The sequence below is a fragment of the Centroberyx affinis genome, unplaced genomic scaffold (genome assembly GCF_046629955.1).
Source record: "Centroberyx affinis isolate AG114_WGS23_722 - 3 ecotype Tasmania unplaced genomic scaffold, CSIRO-AGI_Caff_v1 ptg002643l_1, whole genome shotgun sequence".
Classification (NCBI taxonomy): domain Eukaryota; kingdom Metazoa; phylum Chordata; class Actinopteri; order Beryciformes; family Berycidae; genus Centroberyx; species Centroberyx affinis.
In genome coordinates this window covers 133224-155633 of record NW_027280835.1, presented here as the reverse complement: position 1 = coordinate 155633, position 22410 = coordinate 133224, and the positions used below count along the sequence as shown (strand labels likewise).

At 39.8% G+C, this 22410-nt stretch overlaps 1 protein-coding gene across 1 annotated transcript; it reads right to left on the bottom strand.

The window, feature by feature from the left end:
• Window positions 1-664: 664 nt before the first annotated feature.
• Window positions 665-16015, bottom strand: LOC139657228 (gamma-aminobutyric acid receptor subunit rho-1-like). The gene is made up of 10 exons (XM_071534993.1): window positions 15912-16015; window positions 9003-9053; window positions 8163-8269; window positions 6642-6709; window positions 6236-6459; window positions 3944-4026; window positions 3279-3419; window positions 2301-2453; window positions 1460-1656; window positions 665-952 (listed from the first exon to the last, which is right to left on the bottom strand). Exons 1-10 carry the CDS (start codon window positions 16013-16015, stop codon window positions 665-667), a joined length of 1416 nt encoding a protein of 471 aa, XP_071391094.1.
• Window positions 16016-22410: the final 6395 nt, after the last annotated feature.

The window sequence follows — 22410 nt, the reverse complement described above, 5'->3', positions numbered from 1 at the left end:
ACATACAGTTCATTGCACACTTAGCTGCTCTTTAACTGCAAACTCCCCATGGACAAAATCTGAACATGATCAAGTCCAATCTATGTATTTGTCACTGCATTGACTGAATTCTAAATCTAATGATATTGTACATTTTTGTACAATTGTATATAAATAATTACAGTTTACAAAAAACGGTTTAACACAATAACCAACACAATGTCCTACCCCCCCCCCACTCCCCCCCCCCCCAAAAAAAAATCTTTTGGTATAGCTTTATCCACACCTACACAAGTTCACAAAAACAGAATCCAGATGCTCTCAATGTCCATCAGACACCTTGTGTCAAAATATAGGATTTTCTGACAAGAGTCATACATAATTACCTACTTTGAATGCCCTTTTCCCATTAAACATAAAGATAGCCCTATGAAACGGCATGGTTTCAAAATGTCATATGTTCCTACATCGAGTATGATCAGAAGTATCACTGCAACTTATGACTTCTATCTGTTAACATACAATTTGAGGACAGAAAACCTCTGAATCTGTGAGTTCAGTGCATGGTTTCCCCTCTACTGCAGTACATCTCGTCACTACTTTGATGAGCGAGGCGGCAGATTTTTCACACTTCTTGAAGCGTTCAAACCTCGGTTACTCTTTTAGTCTGTTTCAGTCCCATGCGTTAGCAGTAGATAGACCAGTAGATGATGTTGAAGAGTATGTACGCCGCAGGAAAGATGACCCGCGAGTATTTGTCTATGGCGTGCGTGTCGATCCAGACGTTGCTGTAGGCGCTGGAGCCAACGTGGCCGGTGATCTGGTCGCTCTCCATTGCCAGCTGCACCAGCATCCTCTCTCTTTTCACCCCGTTCTCCTCCGGCAAGCCGTAGGTCCCCGTGGTGTTGAAGTCCACCTCGCTGTAGCTGTCCGACATCATGCCAGGATGGGCCATACCGCAGGTACAGGGCAGCTGCAGATGGACAAAAGTACTTGAAGCGTTTCATTCTAAAACACTGTATATCCATCCTGGAGAAAAAACAATTGTGCCCTGCATTTGAAATATAAACCTAAAGATGTATTGTGCAATGCAAATCAATCAATTTCTTGACTGGATTTGTCATTTTCTTGATACTAGTAGAGCGATTTGTCTAGTGATTCTACCTTGTTTATAGTGATAGTGACACTTGTTTCTAGAGAATTCCTGAAACAAGTGAAACTGCATTGGAAACAAATGTAGAATTATTTCACCCCATTGTTGGAATTAAAAAAACAAGAGACTATTTTGTCAAGATAGCTAACTTCAATAATATTCAGTCTTCAGCTTTACTTTCATGCCAGCAATTTGTCAACTCTTCTTCACTTATTTTAGAACAGTTTCACTTCTCACACATCAATGGGAAGTCAGTTTCAAGTTCAAAATATAAATTACACCATATACAGTGCTTGAGAAGTGTTGAGTGAACTGATTGGCACCAACCCGTTCTCGTAGTTTCCTCTCCTTGCGTTCTTGTAGCGTAGACAGGTAGTTCACAGCGGCGTACTCTATCACCGATAGGAACACAAAGACAAAACTGACCCAGAGGTAAATGTCCACAGCTTTGATGTAGGAGACCCTGGGCATGGAGGCGTTAACTCCAGTGATGATGGTGGACATGGTGAGCACCGTAGTTATACCTGAAGCACAGACACACAGGACAGCTGGTGAGAGCTGTTAAAACCAGGCCTAAAATCAGATGCTTAGGTCATGTGCTGCACTTGGCAAGATTTCTATGTAAAAATACACCCATCTTATCAGCTTCAATCACAAAGTGATGCTGCAATTGAGAAGAGCATTGAATCCTCTCTAATTGAGACCCCAAAGATTTACCCTGTTTGAAATTCTGGTGTAAGGTATGAACATTTCTCCGCCCACATGAGATGACAAATCAAAACTGTGAAATCCAAACTCCTAAACAGCAGTGAGCAGCGCTCCGTCCAGCGAAAGCTGGACTCACCAACATTAGATCTTTTTCCTATCTCGTCTTTTTGGTTTCCTTTGGTGTAAAGCATCACAGACCGGCCGGGTTGGTAAACATGAGCGTGCTGTGTGCAGTTTACTGACATCAACTTTCATGATATCTGGGTATTGAAGTTCAAACAGTTACCTCTCACTGCCATTTGGAACTGGCAACGTGCAAAATTGTCTGGTGCAGCTTTAACTAACAATCTGTCAAGCTATCTAACTAACCAACCCACATACAAACCAACTAGCTAACCAGGCAATCAGCTAACTAACCATCCTGCAATCAGCTAACTAGCAACAAGCCAAGGACTCTCACCGAGTGGCACTCTGGCGGGGACGGCCCTGCGGTCAATCCAGAAGGACACCCAGGACAGCATGACCATCAGAGTAGCAGGGAAGTAGGTCTGTAGCAGGAAAAAGAAGATGTGACGCCGCAGGGTGAAGTTGATGTACAGACGGTTGTACCAGCCTGGAAAGGAGATGGAATCAGATGTTGACATCAAAGTTGCATCAGAAATATGCAAGATTTTATAAGGTTTTACCCTTTGTTGTCTTTTATATTCTGTCTCCATTTTTATTTGATTATTTGATTTGATTATTTATTTGATTTATTTATTAAAGGTCAGGTTTGGCATAATGTTTTCAAAAGGCCATAAAAGTTCAGAGCGGTTCGTATAGACATTGCACCGAGACATCTGAAAATGTCTTGATCCTCCTCAAAGTCAACTGCAGTGCTGTTCATTAGGAGTAAGAACATAATCCAAACCAACTGCAGGAAACAACCCCAAAATCCAAGGATTTATGGGTATAAGGAGATGGATGTTGCCATCTGATATCCAGCACACATGCTTGGAAAGCCTAGCATAACAACTTCGCCCTGGGCTCAGTTGAGTCAAGATGATACTCTTCTTCAGTTTCCATACCTTATTTTGGTACCTTGGAATGACATGAAGCTGCACTCTTGATGCTCATATTCAGCTATTTCTTCATGTGTTCTTAACTAGTATGAACACCAGAGAAGGTTAATTACGGCAAAGAGCGCAGACAAGTCCATCATGCCTAGCTAAAGTTACAGTCAGATTTTTTCTGATTGTCTGAATCTCTAACCTGACCTGCAGGATGACAAGTTACCAAAACTCTGTCCAATAAACAAGCTTCTTGTGAGTCCATGTGACTTAAGCCCTGGACACTTGGACGAATTTGAAATTGCAACAAAGTAAACTTTTCCACTATGGTTCGGACCAAAGAAAACAAGGTGTGATCGCACCCTATAACTGAAACTGCCTATCAGTACCTGTGCTGCTGTAGAAGGCCAGCTTGGTGGTGGTATGAAACTCCTGGATGAGGAACTGGGAGAGGGAAATTCGTTCATCTGTGTTTAATGACTGGTTCCCTTCCTTCCAATACAGCATCAGGTCATCATCCGTATAAGCATCTGGTAGACAAAGAACATGGACTAACCATCTGCAGGACAAAATCCTAAACCATCACCAAAACTATTTGTATAAGTGATTTAGTACAGAGTTCTAAACCTGTCTGCTGTAGCTGGAGAGAGCAATAACTATGAATTTAACAATCTTTTGTTGGGGACCCCTGGTACCCTTTCAAGGACCCCCTGGGAGTCCTTGTACACTTTTGGAACTCTAGCTAGACTCTAGCAATCATACTTGAGAGCACGGTGTTTACAGTGATTACAGGTAGGCTATAACAGTGAAGCATTTACCAAAACAAGCTCTGAAAAGTTTTCTTTTTCGATGTAGTGTAGGTATATAGAAATAAAAAAGCAGGAAACAAGAAGACTCTCAAACTACTTCCCCAATTACCACAAGAATTTGTATAGCAATGACCATGGGAATTGTCAGATTTATCTTATCTGTCTGAAACTCTCCATCACATAATAGGGTGCAACTGCACAGCAGAGGAAAGACCACATGGGACTTGATCACATCAGTCACTTACAGCTCTCTATCTCCAAGGAGCACGTCTGCGTATCGAGAGGAAAGCGACTCAAGTCCATGCTGCACATGGCGGTGACTGTGACCCTGCATTGCAAGACAAAACAATTAATATAATGCACTGCGTGATGAAAAAACATTGTCATCAGAGGTAGAATTATTTCATTGACATGCAACTGTAGGAATGTGAGAGTGAGCAAAGTCATATTTTTATTTAAAGGTGCAATAAGTATGATTTTCAAAGCTCTCCGGCCCTACTCCAATTTTCTAATTTTCTGACCTCCATTGGCATTTCAAGATACTGCAAATCCCAATGCTTTTGGGGAATGTTCAGTGGGAGCATTGACAGTGGCTCTTGATGGATGGGAGATAATTGCTCATTAACTTCTTAGACCAACATTTTTCTAGTTTGCCTGGGGAGAAATAAAACGTGCCTGGTGATCTTTTAGTGATGAGCATGCTTGTCTAACCTTCAGGATAGCACCACCTCATCATCATATTCACAGGCAAGTACACCGTGGGTCAGGGGTTTTGGCAGAGATTTGGATCCCAGCACAGAGATGATAAATGAAAATAGTGGCCATAATCCTCCAGCTCACTGGAGTAGAGAAGGCTACACGGTCTGCGAGCGAGGTCTACAAACTCATCCTCGCTCGCCAATCTGCCTCAGTCTGGAAACTCTCCAACCAGCGCCAACCCCAGAGAGATTAGCCCATGCCATGTGATGAACCTGTTTGTGTCCTCTGTTTACCATGAACTCTTCTTCCCTACCGCGAATTATATTAATTCACAAACTAGCAAATACTCGCAAAGATCAGGATCTCTGACTGCCATGAGGCACCAACCAGATGACGGTTTAGATTTTGTTGCACAGTTTGCATTTTGTTTGATTTCATTGTGCAGGTATGGCTTTATCTGACCGTTTTGACTGTTCTACTGCACTTTGACCATGAAAGACAGAGTTTGTAGGTATTTCAGTGTAGAGGTTTGGGGCAAATGTTGTCTCCAATAATGTTGTATTTTAAACAGGTTGCGCAGAAGTTGTGTGATCATGATTAATTCTGTCTCTCTGAGACAGGGATTAGGTGTTTCGAGAGGAATTTTTGTTCTTGGACCTACACGCCAGATTTTGAAAGCAAAACAAAATTTCCATTTTAGCCATTTAGCAAGCGCTTTTATTCAGCGACTTACAAACTCTAAGCCGGTCAGAGTCTTCTGTTTTAGGGCAGTCTCTGATCATTAGGCCACCTTATCATCAATCAATTCACTTATCTATCCCTATCTATTAGTGGTAATTTTTTACATATTTCAAAGCAATACTGCTTAAAATAATGACTATGGATGCATTGGTGATGACAATGCATCCATATCTCTATCTGAATTTTGTATATGCCAAGTGTGAAGTTTTTATTTAAGGCAGTGTATGCTAATGGCCACAACAGGAGGCAGATAGCCAGCTGTTACTCACTGCCAAGCTCTCTAATGTGGATTACAAAATCAAGTATCTTGGCATTAGGCCTCCGATTGCTCACCCAAATTACAAGGGTGTTCTCAGTAGGATTAAGGCTCGTAATTGGCAGAACAGTATCTCACTAAACACATATTGATCAGTGGCGGCTGGCGCCACTTTGTCTAGATGGGACAATCAATGGCAATTAGATCCCTGACCACGCACCACCACCACATCCTCCCCAATGCATAACCCAGAAAAACTGATTATATGTAAACAGTACAGTACAGAAGGTCTTCGTTTCTGAGTGTTGTTTAAATCTTCCAGCATTCACAAACATCAATAAAATTTTAAGATTGCAGTGCCTTTATTTGCTAGTTAAAGGTACACACAGCTCAAAGGCATAAGCACATGCTGCCACCTTGTGACCAACAAGCATACAAAGTTTATTTCTGGTAAATCAGTTGTGCTTTCTTTCACTCGTAGCTTATCAGCCAGTGCTTGCCTCTCGACTGTTGTTTGCTTCAGTTATTTCATATAATTTTGTTTCTTCTCTGTCTCATCAGAATATTGTTCAATTGCTGTATGTTGCTGTGCACCAACAGCATTCGACTGTTTGTTTTAATAGACACAAACTGTTTAGTCATTTGCTCACTCACAGGGAAAACAAAATATATGAATTCCGTCCAACTTGGAAGTAATGTGATTTCCTTGTTGAAATCGAGTTGGGACATGGCCAAAATGCTCCCCGTTTGTGTTAAACCGTCCCTAACAAAACAGTCACAGTCGGTAGTTTCATACAGAGATGAGCACTCAGTGTCGGGCTTTGCCAACATAGGGAATTACCTGAGGCTGTAGAGGACTTTGCCATCTGGGTAGACCCGCAGCATGACGTTATCGGTGGTGGTGTCGTGGGTGAAGGACTTTTTAGAGTGGACAAAAAACATGTCCGGTACCCAGATTTTCTTCACCAGGCGGCCATCGAAGGTCATGCTCTGGTTGTTGTTGCTCCGGAAGGACAGGCGATCGTCTTTCCAGTAGTGCCTCAGATACAGGGTCATTGTAAAGTCCTGCAAAAAATCAAAAAGATATGTTTGTTTTCAATACCATCTCAGCTGAGAACATTCTCAGATAGACATAGAAGAAAACATGAAGGGGTTTGGTCCAAAATTAGAAAAAAATGAGACCTACACCTGACAAAATGATTCCTGATAAGACATTAAAAGCATAATAAGAGGAAAAACATACATACCATGTCAACCTCTGAAATTGTATCCAGACTTTCAACCTGAACATCAACTCCAACTGGGACTGCAGGACCTAGAAATATTTAGTGCAGTTTACAGTGATCCATTAACCTCTAATTTACAGTTTACAATTTACAAGCACTGCTGACAGGAGTGTTATCCGGTGGTACAACCAGGACAACAAGAGCACAGATGTATCATTGGCAATGTGTCTTTTTCTGAACTGTCTGGATTATCTATCATTATTCTGAGGTCGCGACTCGTTTTTATTCCAACCTTTCTGTTTCAAACAATGACTTCTGCTCCCCTTAATCCAAATCCCTATAAAAGCAGTTTGGGGGCAGATTTCCCCCAAATGGCACAAGGCCAGTAGAGTGAATACTCTAATCCTAATTGACATTATGGTGCAGGCAGTTGAGGTTTCTTTGTTTTTTTTCAGGGTTCCAGATTTAATAAGAGAAACAAACAGCAAAAATCCTGACTCATAGCTTGGATTTTCTTTAGGCACATACAGACAATTCCTGATGAAGTATTACACATCTAAATGACTTTTCCGTGCAAAGTAAAGGTTTTAGCAGACTTTACTTTGGAAAAGATGCATGGTATTTCTATTTTATGGTACTTTATTATGGAATTTTGTAAATTGGAGAGGTTTGACTGAACAAAGACTAAAGTCGACAAAATTAAACTTACAACAACAAACTTGCAACTCTTTGTTCACTGGATTGAGCCAAAGTTAAAGACTACACATCACTTGCTTAAGAACCAGGAAACCTGCACATTATCAAAAATAAATTGTTGTTTCATTGTATGCACTGAAGAGGGTTGTTTGATTGGAACATTTGTTGCACCACATCTTGCACTTTTGCCCTTTTGCCCTTTCGATAGTGTGCAGGTTTTGTATTGTGTGCTATACTACTACTGCTACACACCTAAAAAAAGAGACACAGTGAGTTTCCGCTAAGTGTTGAGACCCAGTTGCACTTCATTTCCACAGTGTTCTTAAGAGCAACAGAGAATGAGCAAATCTGCTGTTGCAATTCGTTACACTTAACCGAGCAAAGGCTTTTAAAGAAGTCTTAATGCGGTGGGATTCCATGTGAGCTTTCTAACTTGTAGAGGAAATGCAAGCGTCAGAATTTAGAGAGCACACAGATTCGGGCTTTGGGCCTTGCTAATGTTGTAGATTAGACAGGCGTTATTGAAACCTAAAGCTACAGACTGGGGCTGCTTGGTAATTAATCACTGGCCCACAGCAGCATGGCTCAGACATAATCCTAGTCTGGTTATGTCATCTATTCAAGCCAATGTGCTGGACACTCCCGCTTCCCACATTTAGCATATAAATTGGGTGGGAGTTGGTGTAAAGTCTGCAAGATCTCATTGCAACTAATGAACACTGAATTAACACCAAAGTATCTTTGAAAAAAAGGTCTGGGTCTAGATGAACGCTGAAACACTGAAACACTGGCTGCCTGCCTGATTTGTCGCTGCTAGATTCCTTTCAGAAAGTTGAACTCTCTTACCTCCAAAGCCTGGTCGCATTGTAAAGTCATGGTCATCGATCCTCAGGAGCTGCTCCGACTTGGTAACCGAGGCTTTCGTTACATCAGGACTTCTCTTGTATATGGGACTGTTGGAAGGCAGTTGGAGTTAATTTCCAAACCACTACAAAAAAATCATTCAATGTCTCTAAAATATAGATGAACCACTCTGTGTTGGCATTTTGTCAGTTATGGACTTGAGTTACTTAATATTTTTAAATGCTCCATAATTTGTTTTAAATTAGTGCTATTGATCATTTTGTAAAAGTAGCTGTCAGTGTGGATAGGGCATTTTTTAACTAAACTCAAAGTTAGTTAATAATAATACAAAAAAATGATCATCATCATTATAACCAGCGTTTGTCTATCACCCCTATCCTTTGCCGCTGTGTTTTTAATCCTCTTTCAAAGCAGTTTTTAACACTATTTTAATAAATGGTCAATAGAAATGCTTACCAAGGGTAACCAAAATCTTATTGTATTCATCAGCAGCTATTTAAGGGTTAATTGATCATAAGCCTTTCAAACTATACCCGATATTTTATGATAGATTTATGCATTGTAGCTTGTTGACATCTCAAGATGGGTTTATGCAGCACAGGCGAATAATCTTGTGAACTTCCTAATTCTTAAGGTTAAGAATGGATTATATTGGGTTTAGTAAGATACTGAGAAGCAGCCAATCCCCCTAACTGGATACTTAAAACAATGGCATGATTAAAATGTTGACCATGCGCTTCTAAGCTGTTTTAATTTTCACTGTCAGATCCTCCTGTCTGGTCTCTGTTATCATTCTGTTCGGACCAATAACAAAAAACCCACCTGCCAATCTTGCGACTGAATCCCACTGTCAGAGGCATTTCTCTTGTCGTTCTGAAAGAAAAAAAAAAAAAAAACATCATGCGCTTTTACTCAAGGATTATGTAATGTCAGACAGCACTGACTCAGCGTAAGATTATCAAAATCTTCAAGTAAGAGTAACATGTTGAGAAACACAGAATGAAGACTTAATATCATTCAGTGTTGCATTAGCTTTGTGTTTGTGCTGTCATGTCTGCCTTTGATCCCATGTATGGCTTTGACCATAAACTGCTTTCTGTGCTGTGATGTGATTCCTTTCATGCTCGAGAACCCAAACTGTTCAAAACAGTGATCAAACGTGGAAAAATAATCCTGAGAGGGTCATTTCAACAAGAAAACTTCTGAAATGTCTGTGTTTTGTAGATGTAGAGGCAACTGTCAGCTCCATTAAGACCCATTTACATTTGGCTAGCAGAGCTTTTATGCAAATGCTTATAAGCAGAGCAAGCTGATTTTACTTGACCTGAGGAAACTGGCATCTCTCTCTTTTCAACCAAACTAATATTTCCCTTATAGATTTATCTGGTTTTGTGACATACCTACTGACTAGGGCTGGGCGATAATTCAGTACTATCGTTTATCGTCTTTCAGTGGAATTATATTGTGATGATATGTTGATTTTAGAAAATTGTGACACACAATTCTGCTGTCGAAATTGATGCAAGCAAAACAAAAAAACAAGCAAATTTTATTTAAAAACTGACCAAATGAGGTATAAAACATTTTAAGGAAAATTTCAGTCACACCCAACATTACCATCATGCTCAATGAGATAAACATTCATTTGATTATTTAACATGTGATTTTGCCGTTGTCTGCCATATCGTGATATAGTTTGATATCAAAAAGATTCCTTATGATTATCATGATATTGATTTCATCCATATGGCCCAGTCCTACACCTGATCCTTCCTGTGAAATCAGATTCATAGGTGTGTTTTGACTCTAAGGTCATGAAGAGGTAATCTCTACACTTGGACATTATCAATCAACATCAGAGTTTACAGCACTTGAGAAAATCATTTTCTACAAATCATGTCTATTCTTTACTGAGCCGTGTCTGATTCATAAAAGTAAGTTGTATTATTCTCAAAATTTAACTTATGGATCTGCACACCTTAGCTGCAAATTTTCCCACAATTCCTGCAATCCGCTTCTGATATTCAGAAGAATAAGTGAATGCTCTGTAGGACTGTCCAGAGTCTACATGTTCATTAATAGTTTGAAAAAAGAAATTAAAACGTTATAAGGAAGTATGAACAACCTTGGATCCACTTGGACTTTAGTCTCATGATGTGTCTGGTGATTTTAACCAATATCCAACTGAAAACAATCTTGTTTGTGGAGATATTTTGACAAAAGTTTTTGATATCACCATCCACTAAGCCCTGAATTCAAAACTAACGCCACATACACACTTATCAAACAGTCCTTCTAGATTTATGAATCAAAGTATGAGCGGGGACCCATGATGGCAATGGCAGGAGTGACGCTATGGAGAGGTGGCTGACGTTCAAATCTCCTGTCATTACATAAACAGTTACAAAAACACATCAGTGCTGAAAATAAAGATTCTGGGTCATTTTCCTCTCAAAACCAATGTTGACAAAACTCCCCTATCAGTAAGCAAAGAAGGTTGCTCTAAAAATCCACAGAGTAGATGGAGCCAGGTGGTGTGTATGTGTGTGTGGGGGGGGGTTGGGGGGCGGGGGTGATGCTTAAAATAAACCTCAGAAAGAAAGATAAGCTCAAATCTCTCAGCAGATGCCTTTGGGATATTAGATAACATTATCACCATCGTTGTGTTGATTGTTATAGCCAAACACTCGGAGAGTCACATCTCTTGAAAAATAATGGACTGATGAGTAAGGGACGATATATCGAAATTCAATATATCGCAATACAAAAATGTGATAATATGTATCGTGGGGCTGAAAATTTTATTCTGCTGTAGTAATCACAAATGCAACGGCTTGTCCATCAGAATTTCACAAGCTCTCCATCCAAATCACAAGATTTGTGTCTCAGAAACTGCACATAGCTTTTATGTATTACATCGTATCGTGGTTGTATCGAATCGTGAACATATCGTAGATCGGATCCTATCGTGAGATAAGCGTATCGTCCCACATCTACTGTTGAGTTATCATTTCCCTCCACTGAGCTACCTTACCATTCACTTAGTTTTTAGGAGACAGTGTGTATTTTGCTCTTAAGATTTTCGATTCGTCACTGCCTGTGCATGGAGAAGATTTCCTGCCAGTGTACATACCCGACACCAGAATTTAATTTGGGCGAATACGACAAATCTATGGTGTCTCAATTAGGGGGGATGGGACGCATTTCTCTGTTGCAGCCCCACTCTCTGACTTAGGCTGATACGACATGTAGTTTTACATCAAAATCTTTGGTGCACAACTGTACATCCAACTGTCAGACATTTTTCAGATGCTTGACAATACTTCTTCAAGAGAGGACATTCAGAACTTTAGGTCATCAGCCATTACTTCTCAGCTTTTTCGCCCGAAGCAGGAATTTCCCTTTCCAGTCACATTTTGTCCATATGTCCAGTCAGTCATGAGTAGATGGGAACAAATTTCCTATCCAGGAGGAACTCCTGCATTTGATATTTCATTTGCCAAATGCTACATGGATCTGCATGTTCCATATGTTCACTGATAAGCCACAAATGGACTTGCTGGCACCACGCTCTGGCCGACAATCCCCTGCCATGTAGAACAGACTACATGAACGTTGTAGCACACGTGAACACTGAAGCTGATACGAGACAGACAATATTCCTGAAAGCGTCATGTAACCATCATGTAGACACAAGAATTTGTTGATAGGCCAGCTGGGTCTCACATAAAGTGTTACTGCAAAATGACTGCTTTAATAGTACAAAATTACAACAAACAATTAACTTGAAGTATTCAAAAGTAGTTTTGGTCCAGATTGACGCTACTGCATCTGTCCAATGTCCCATAACGTGCACTGAGCTTGCGCAATCTCCGGCAGATGTTGGGCGAGAGTTACGAAGGTTAACTCTTCAGGACCAGACGGGCCGGCTAAATTTAGACCAACCTCTTCTTCGCTATAGTGCATTTACCTTAACTCACCCGCTCGGATGCAGCCAAACTGAGAGTGATTAAGCATCTCATTGAGGATCGAATGCGGAGGGGTCAAAGTGCGTAAGAGCTGTCTGGGCAGCGTCTGGTTTGCTTAACGGCACTTAAACCAAGAGCTAAGCTGACTTGAGGATAGATTATGAGTATTTCAACTGCAGACTGCCTTGACAACATACATGTAACAGGGCGGTTCAGGATTTTCTGAGGGATACCTGATCATCAACAAAGACAGTGTAGTGAAAATGTTTTCACACCATTCTTCTAATTTTGGAGAAAATGACTGCAGCCTCTGGTTAGCACATGTTAACAAATGAGAGATCTTCATTGCCTTCATTACGATTTAAAGCTGCACTAGGCATAACATTTTATGTAAAAACACACCCATCTTACAACTGCCGCAAAGTGCCACAAAGTGGGGCTACAACAGAGAAGAGCGTCCCATCCCCACTAATTGATTCGCTCTATTTGCTCAAATGAAATTCTGCTGTCAAAACTTAAGAGCAAAATACAAAACTGTCTCCTAAATAGCACTTTGTCCAGAGAAAACTGGACTCACCAATGACGACTGAACCTCTTCACCACCTCCACCAGACAATAAGAAGTATAAATTCAGTTTACTGATGCCACATTACATGAATTCTGGGTAATTCTGGGTATATCTCCTGCTGCCACTTGAGTCCACCAAAGTGTGAAGTTGCGTAATGCAGCTTTAAAGAGCAGATTTTATTTATTTCCTGAATCAGATATACAAGTGAACAGCACAGCGTCAGTCTGCAAATGAACTGTTCAAGCACACTAAAGTAGTCATTTCTGCATTCCAGTCCTGTGAAAGTTTTGTCCTTGTGTGCGAGTGCCAGATATTTCCGAGCGTCCATCAATAGTGTTGTACAGTAGAAACCAATGCTCATCTCAGGAATAAAACACTTCCCAAACCCAACCCATTTCTATCAAAATGAAATGTAAACACTTGATGAACATGTCATGAATTAAAAAATTTAAAAGTTATACAGTGATATTTGGCAATACAGGTTCTGCTGCCTGTTTAGCATGCTAAAGATTCAGCAGGGAGCACAATCAACCCCCCCAGGTGTAAACAGAGCAGAACCCAGCAGGCAGATACCACTGAGATATGGAATATACATCATTTCAAGAGACAAGCCTAGAGAAACATACCATTGCGAGTATATTTGGATTAATAAGGAAGCAGGTGGAGGGTTATGGTTAGGGTTAGATAGTTTGATTAACATGATTATCTGTGCAGTCCTGTTGTTTTTTTTATTTATTTTGTCTCCATCTTTGTCTCTAAGCGCTCATTGCTGTGGTGTTTCTGCACTGCACTTCCCACAGATCACCTGTCAATCAAACAGTGTGGGCGGGGCCTTGATTTTCTGTTGATGCAGTTTGAGTTTCTGTAGGTGCCGCTCTTTTCTTTGTCAGCCATGAAAATGTCACTGATTATCACTTTAAATTGTGTTAGATTTGCTAAGAACAGGAAAGCCTGTGCCAAAATGATGAAACCATAACAACAACTTGCCAGGAAATAAGAGGTGACAGGGCTTTTGGATGTGACTTAAAAAAGAGTCTTGAGCAATGACCAATCAGATAGGCTAAGCTTCTCAAATCCCAAATATTACATTTAGAAAGACACACAGCCAAAAGAGAGAACCTGAGGCAAAACAAAACAAAAATCAACTTCAACTGTAATTCAACATGACCTATCTATGTCACCAAAATATATCTGAACAGATAATATTGTAAGTTCAGGTGTATAAAAAAAATACATTTAATCATGTTGTGATTTTGCCAGCCTGTTTTCCGCCCGGATAACCTTTCCCAAAGCCACAACAATAGCAATAATTCAGAAAGCACATTAACACACTCAGATTACAGGTTACGTAATGTGATTTTTTTCTAACCAAGCACATGTCACCTTTTGATGCTGTCAGCTAAACAAAGCCTTTATTACCAAGCATGTAAGCAGAGGCAGGGTGTGTGCTGATTTCAGGTTTGTAGTTTAGACCACTTCAACTAAGAATAAAACGTTTGGAAAAAAAAAGCTTGGAGACCAATACTAGGAACAAGTCAAGTCTTCTCAGACTCAGACAAAAATAATGTGCACAGAAAATATTTTAAATTTACAATAATGTATTTGTTAGTGTCATTGTTCTTGTACTGGAAATTGTTGATGTGCGTTGCGTTGTAAAAGTATAATATTGGCAATATATTTAAATGACATGCATCTCTTAAATTTTCTATTCAAAATGAAGGTGTAACCAGCAATTATTTGGTATTTTTACTTGATAAATGACTAAAACAATTAATCTATTATCAAAATTCAAATCACTTTTCTGTCAATTGACTAATCAGTTAATCAGCTAATTGTTTCAGCACTAATCAAAAGTATCATAAGTAGCAATAACGCTTTCAAGTATTGCACTGCAGCTGTTCAATTATAAATTCTCCGTCTTTGCTAAAAACCTTTTTATTGCTGATATGTTTTACCATGTTTAGTCTACATTTTGCTCGTCATTTGCTCTTTATTTCAATGTACAGAGTTCCTGATGGAGGCTTTTGGGCTGTTAAAAGAGAATCCACCACAACTACAACCACCAAAAACCACACTGTTTCATTCTGATGCAATCCCCAAATCAGAATAAATAGCATTACATCATCATTAAATTGGCTGGTGCACACAAGTGGGAAAATCCTTCTGCTTACACTCACAATGTGCTAATTTCACATCCAGTCCATGAGCTGTCAAAAGGTATTTCTGGATTTTTATTTTTTTTTCAAAATTTTCAGAGTGGCTGACAACTTTTCAGTGAAACAGACTGCTGAACCAATCATCAGGATTATTTTGTTGATGGGAAAATGGAAACAACATGTTGCTGTTACAGGCTGTACAAAAGTAAATTTAGACATGAGAGAATAAGTTCAATTACCAACTAAATGTTAATGGATATCTGAAATGCCCTATTTCAGCATAACCTGTAAAAAGAGAAGGTACTGAGGTGGAGCCATGTTTGTGATAGTGGCAGCATACAGAACAACAGACATTATAGCAGCATCTTGTATTGTGTGCAACACTGATTAATTGGACTGTAGTTACACATGGCATACAGTCAGCAGACTTCTCTCTCTCTCCTCTAGAGTCTTTTATAATCCATATTATGAACACATGCCAGGGGAGTCACTAGTATCAAGCAGAAAATTAAAATACCAAATACAAATAGTATGCCAAATACCAATACTAGAACTTCCAGCAGACCTCATCTCCATTACACAGCAAAAAAAAAAAAAACATTCATCTTAACAAGTCATTTAATACTGTATTTAGTCTTAAAATCCTATTTTCCCTTAAAACAAGTGGGGGGGAAAATCTGTCACTGCGGCGAGATAATTTCAGTTTTTCCCGATACAAATCAGTTTGTTTCAAGAATTATCTTGATACTATAGCGGAGTGATCTGCTCTTTCTGCCTTGTTTCAACACATTGACGGCTGAATCCCTTAAACAAGTGAAGCTGTATTGGAAAGAAATGGCATTATCTCACACCATTGGCAGGATTTGCCATTCGATTTGAGAAAAATTGGATTTTAAAACCCCATACAAGATTTGTTAAGATGTCCTTTTTTTTTGCAGTGTAGCGCGCAATTACGCATGGCGCAATTAGAAGTCAGCCAAGGCTCTAACACTGTGAACATCATATTTCATTTCACACATTTTGTATTTTATAACCTGACCTGATGTGTCTGTATGGCTGGAGCATTTGTCCTCTCGGAGGTGTTTTCCCGGACGCACCGAGCATCCAAAGCAGCAGCGCGAGCAGCACGACATCCGTGTGCATGGTGCCCGAAGTCTCAGCGATTCTCCAAAAGTCTCAAAACTGCAGGCTAAAACCCCCAGACCTTTTTGCGCACAATAGCCATATTCCCGACATGATTCGTGCCAAACAGTGTCAGATACTATACATTTAGCCCGCATCCCACGGTAGTTAATCTCACAGAGGGGGAAAGCAATTTCGCCTAAACCTATAAATCCTCCACGTCAGATGGCTCGGATTTGCTCTCCGTCCGCTCGGTGGAGTATGAACATGAACACGGGGCACGTTTTTCCGGCCGGGAAGAGCGGATTCATTCACTCGCCACATGCACAGGTTAAAGGTGACAGCAAGCAGCCTGCAGGTCGGACAAATGAGAAATCCGCATGCCCACTTATAATGTTTTTTTTTTCTTCCATATATATATATCTAGGTCTGTAATATTGAATCATCGCCTTTCTAAAAGTGGATGAGAAATTAGGCATTACATCAGTCAGTACATCAATAGTTTTCTCACCTGTGTATTAAGTTAATAAATAATTTTGCGCGCTTTTGAATCTGGGGAGTTTGCGATTATTATAGGAGTTGATTTTTAAAAATGTTATATTAAGAGTGACGTTTGGTTAATGAATTTGAATAACGTTATTACACGTTGTTTTTGTTTCTAAAATACACTTTAATGTAGGTGTACAGATATAAATAATAGCCAACACCTTCCCAATTACCAATTATGCATAGGAACTTATGTAACTGTCCCTCTTACCATAATCCAGGGTGAGCACCCACGTATAAACCGTGTTGGGTGTTAGAGGGAGAGGCTGAGTGCAGGCAGGGCATTGGGGTTATAAACTCCCATCACCAAATTCTTTTTTTTTTTTTTTTTTTAAATAGTCCCATAACACTGTATTATTGATCAACAGTGAGACCCAATGTCCTGTAATAGCTCTCTAAGTGACATTAGCATCAGCTTGCTTATCAGTGACATTGATTCCCTCCTTTGGTCCAACAGTTGTTATCATTTCTTTTCCACCTGAGCTGTGAAGCTGACTTTATAACACAACCCTTATTGATTTTGCCACAAATCTGCTTGGCTTGACCGATATATTGGTTAACCAATATATCCAATCGATATTGGCCTTTGACTAAATATTGGATATAGGCCAGTCAGTGTCATTCACCACCGATACTATCTAGGTTCCTCCCTGACCACTGAAAACAGTCTGTAAAACCTACAGTGAAAACGTATTGCCTTTTATTCCCTATTGCAATTTTATTTTTGTAAATGAATTCTTTAGAGTTTGCCCCTTCCATTGAAAGGGTGAGGTGGGCCACTCCTTAACACCTTAAAGAGCTGCTAACACTAAAAGAAATTAATTACTCTGGGTTTCAATGGAGAGTTTTAGTGTCCCATGATGGTCTAAATGCTGCTTCAGAGGAAAGATTTTGAATATCGGCATAAAATATCAGCTCCCGACTGGGTACCTTCAACACAAAAATATCGGCTTCCAAAAACCCATATCAGTCAAACTGTACATCCAACCTCTATGGTCCACACCCAGGCTGTCAACCCTCACACCTCACCACTTATTGGGGTTTGAACATTTAGGCAACAGTATCTGTGTCTACCAGTCAATCATCTCAGCCTGTTTTCTCCTATGAGCCTGTTAAACTGCTGCTCGGGTGCCATTGTGTCCATGGGGCAGTGGGCCTTGGCCTGCTCCGCTTTGTTGTCAGATCTGATTTCAGCAGGATTTTCATTTTCCTTTCCTGCCTAAGATTATTTCTTGAGCCTTTATACTGTTTTGATAGATTAGTAAATATAAGCGTGACAGCAGTGAATGCAGGACAGCGTGGCTATCGTGTTTGTTTTCGAGGCAATCTGTCCAGTCGAAGCTTCATGAGGTGTGGCCTATATCTGACTGACAGCATGTGGCCTACATCTGTCCTCAGATCAGCAGTATAGACACCTACCTGACAAACAAACAGGACGATGTCCAGAGAGAGCTCAGACACGCCTGTCCACTAAGGATACAGAAGTGTCTTCTCCATCCTCATGGCTGATAATTAAACAGTAAGTCACAGTACGTAAAGGTAATTAACAATAATTTCACAGCTTTGTTGAATACTCAGTTCTGATTGGCCGCATTCTGTCTGTTACTGTCTGTTAATTATTACTTTTAATTTGTTCAACAGCACAAAACTTTCAATTGCTGCTTACAGGCTGAACAGCAATCTTACTGGATTTGTTGCTATGGTTACAGTCCTGCTACAGTGTAGCCCATGGATGTTAGCTTGGATGCTAGCTACAGACGTTTCTTTGGTTTTAGCTCTGCTGAACCGTTTTTCTTTTGGTGGAAGTAAATTACTTTAGCTTGTAATAAAGTCATTTTAAATCAATATTACATGTCAAATGGTTGTCTTTGTGTGTGTAACAACAGGGTGTGGGTCGGAATCCAGCCTCCGACCTTTGTCGATGTCATCCCCCTCTCTTTCCCCCAATCTTTGAGTCGAGTTGAGTTTACTATATTCTTGCTCACAGTTAAAAACTGGGTAAAAGCAGAATTAACATAAAAATAGTCTATATAAAATACATGCAGATAAATATGTAAAACTTAAAAACACATTATACATGTCAAGAAATAGTGACCATTTTTGTCGTTTTTTTTTATTTTTTTTTTTTATAGTTGGGCGTTATACAGCCTGACCCCGCTGGCAGGGTTGCTGCTTTAAAGCGGTCTCTCCTGGCCTGGAAGCATGTGAGCTTATTGCTATTCTGCAGCGCGCAGTTTGTGCAGTGAGCTGTGTTTAGTCATGCAGCAGAGCGGGTGTTGTGAGCAGGTCACACCCTTGACCTGCTGTACCGCTGCCACCCTGTAGGGATGAGTGTTGTGGCTGTGCTGTGCCGCCTCTGGTGATGATTTCGAGGACTCTATTTTTTTTTTTTTTTGTACCCGTTCCAGCATCTCCCCCTGCCTCTTATTGCATCCCACCAGCAGGACTCCACTGTATTCCAGACACGGTGTGACCAGGGAGGTGTTGACGGGTACCAGGTCCTCGCAGGGTCAGCCGTGTCTGGCTAGAACAGGCAGGAGGTGCGGTCTTTTAGAGGCTGCTGAGGTCAGAGTAAGTAAGTAAGTGAGTAAGTAAAGTTTATTTATTTAGCACCTTTCACAGAGCAAAGTCACACCGTGCTTCACGAGAGAAAAATAGCTAATAAGACCACATTAATAAGAAACACACAGAGGCTAAACAAAGGCCAGTCTGAACAGATGAGTCTTGAGCTGATTTTTGAAGGTGTCAACAGAGTCTGCAGATCTCAAGTCTAATGGAAGAGCGTTCCACAGTTTAGGAGCCACAGTTTCAGAGGCTTCATCACCTTTAGTTTTAAGTCTTAGTCTTAGTTTTAAGTGAGGGACAACCAGTAAGCCTGGTCAGAAGACCTGAGTGACCTGCTTGTAATGTAGGGATGGAGCACATCACAGGTGACTGACCATGCAGGACTCTATATGTGATTACAAGAACTTTAAATTGAATCCTAAATTTGATGGGAAGCCAGTGTAGAGAAAATGGGTGTGATATATGAGATGTTCTGCTGGACCTGATCAAAAGCCTTGCAGCAGCATTCTGGACCATTTGTAGACTGAGTCTGGATGATGGTGAAGACGAAGCTCTCCATCCAAATTATATTATTTGCACTTTGTAATGACATTTTTAAATTGTTTACATTCTAGCAAGCCAGTGCGATTGCTAGAAAGATTTGTGGCTGAGAAATGAACATAAATTTGCACAGTCAGACTTTGTTGTTATTGAACTTTTATTTATTTCATTCGTATCATGGTTGTATTGAATCGTGAACTGCATATTGCGTATCAAATCGTGTCAAGAGAGAAGCATATTGTCCCATCCCTATCGGTCAGTGTGATGGCCCAGGACAGCCCACGTCATCAGCGGACCATATGTCCAGAGTGTCATCGAAAGTTGTTTTTCGAGCAGACATATGAAGGAGGAGTAGGTATGAGGAGATCACACCGCCTTGACATGACTTCTGCCCAGGTGCCAAAAAGGTATCCAACCAACCAGGTATCCAACCATTAGCCAGGAGCCTTTCCTCTCTTTTTCCACTGTATCTGTCAAATAAAGGCAAAAAGTTCCCCAAAAATGAATGTCGATTAATGTCTTTGATAAGTAGCCGTGTAAAATACGTACAGTACATATAAGACAAAACACTGAGATTGAGTTTTTCCCAACAGTTGTAGACAGGCTCACAGGAGTAAAATAATGTTTTTTCGTTCTTCTCTTTTTCTACCGTATCTGTCAAATAAAGGCAAAAAATGAAGTATCTAATAAAAGATTAATGTCTTTGGTGAGTAGCCGTGTAATAAGTGGGACAATGTACAGGGAGCCGGTCATTGTAATAATAATAATAGTAACTTTATTTGTATAGCACCTTTCATGCAGAGAAGCAACTCAAAGTGTTTCCCAACACACAGTCGACATCGCAGAAGGCAAAGCAATGATGAAACCATAAGATAAAAGAAAATAAAAACAATAGTAGCAGTAATAAATAAATAAAACAGTAGTGACATCATTACTTAATTAAACAAAATAATAAAACTGAGAATAAAAAAAAGTCTTGAATCAGCCTGTTGGGGCTTGCTTTGCAATTATAACCAGCTCACCGTTTATTATCCCTCCCTTAACACTAGCCACAAATATTTTACTGTGCATATAAACCTCTTGTTTTCTTTGTAAGAGATTGTAAAACAGCTGCACGCTGTTGTGACTGGTCGTGACTGGGTATTATGGGTTCAGTCTCTGTTGTGAAAGGTTTGAATCCTATCACTGTATTCAGGTCTGATACCATCAGACGTCCATTTCTGATATTAAAAAACGTATATTAGAATATAGCATGACCTATGCCATTAATCCGGCCAGGATTGTGCTGCTTTTTATCAGATTGCCTATACCTTCATCAGGGCTGACAGCCTATTGAGGCCTACGTCTGTCCATATCAGCACTATACTGACAATCTATAAAGACCCACTGTAGAACAATTACCAACACAACATATAGAAGCCTACACCTTTGACTGTACGGTGTTATCAGCCTCCCTATCTACAAAAAGGATCAATGGTCACCAAATGTCTAAAGCTCAGGGTCCATAATCCTGTATTCCAGACTGAACTGACAGATTACATGTTATATGAGATCCTGCCACTAAAAGGCGAATCAAAAAAACAGGTTTTGTTGATTGGTTGTCAGTATCTCAAAGGTAAATGAAGCTGTATAAATGAAGATACCACTTGATGATATGGTGTAATACTTGATTTATCCTGTAGGGGGAGCTACAGAACAGCTGGTAGGGATTCAGTGTGTTTTTTAACAGACCCTCTTACCCAGAGTGACTTCAGGGACGGTTTTAGTGTCTTGCTCGAGGGCACTTCAACAACCACACGGCTGTTCCAGTGGTCCGATATACAGCAATACTTCCATGGGTCCAGCTGGGAAAAACCAGGGAAGAAACATGGTGTGAGATTGTGTGAGATAGTGGTAAAACCAAATCTGAAGTGCAATCCAGCAGTATAGCTTTAGTTTATTTATTGAGAAAAATAAGTGCATTAGAGGTGTAATCAAGTCAAAATTAAAATGCATACGCAAGTGTTTACCACAATACTAAAGAAAAAGGGTGTCAGGAAAGCAAAATACATAAATTACACAAAAGAAAAAAGTATACTTCCAATTTCTCTCACTGAATAATTCCTGGTATAAGTATAGTTTAAAAGTTAACATTTTCTAATTGTTAACCGTTTGTAAAGAAATTAAGATGTGCAATTCTATTAAAAGATTTTGGTAACTTCTTTAAAACTTCTGCCTTTGAACAAACATTTTAGCACCAAGAATAATACAACTTTTGCATTTCAATGGACTTACTTTCAATAATACCAGATGACAACTTTCAGTGAGAAATATATATGACTAAACACTGAGATTGATTTTTTCCCAAAAGTTGTAGACAGGCTCACAGGAGGAGAGAAATAACTGTTTTAGACTTTTTTTATATTCATAAAAACACATAAATCGTGAATGAAATGCATACAAAATAGCTAGGAGTACTGGTACATAACATAATTACAAGAAAATTCCCAAGGCATATTTATCAATTTCATAGCTGTCTTATTGTCATGTCTGGCTGAGAGTCGACCTGTTACTGAATATTGTCCCTCTCTTTTGTATTTTATCACTCCAACCAGTAGAGGGCAGCACAGACTAAACTGTGATATATGAAGTAACTCAGGCATAATATTAGGTGATGATGATCTACCACATAAAAAAAACCCCCAAAAAACAGCATTTTTAATGACCGAATGATCTGAGCCAGATGTGTAGTGTTGTGAATTTATTCATTTATTGTCATCAAACAC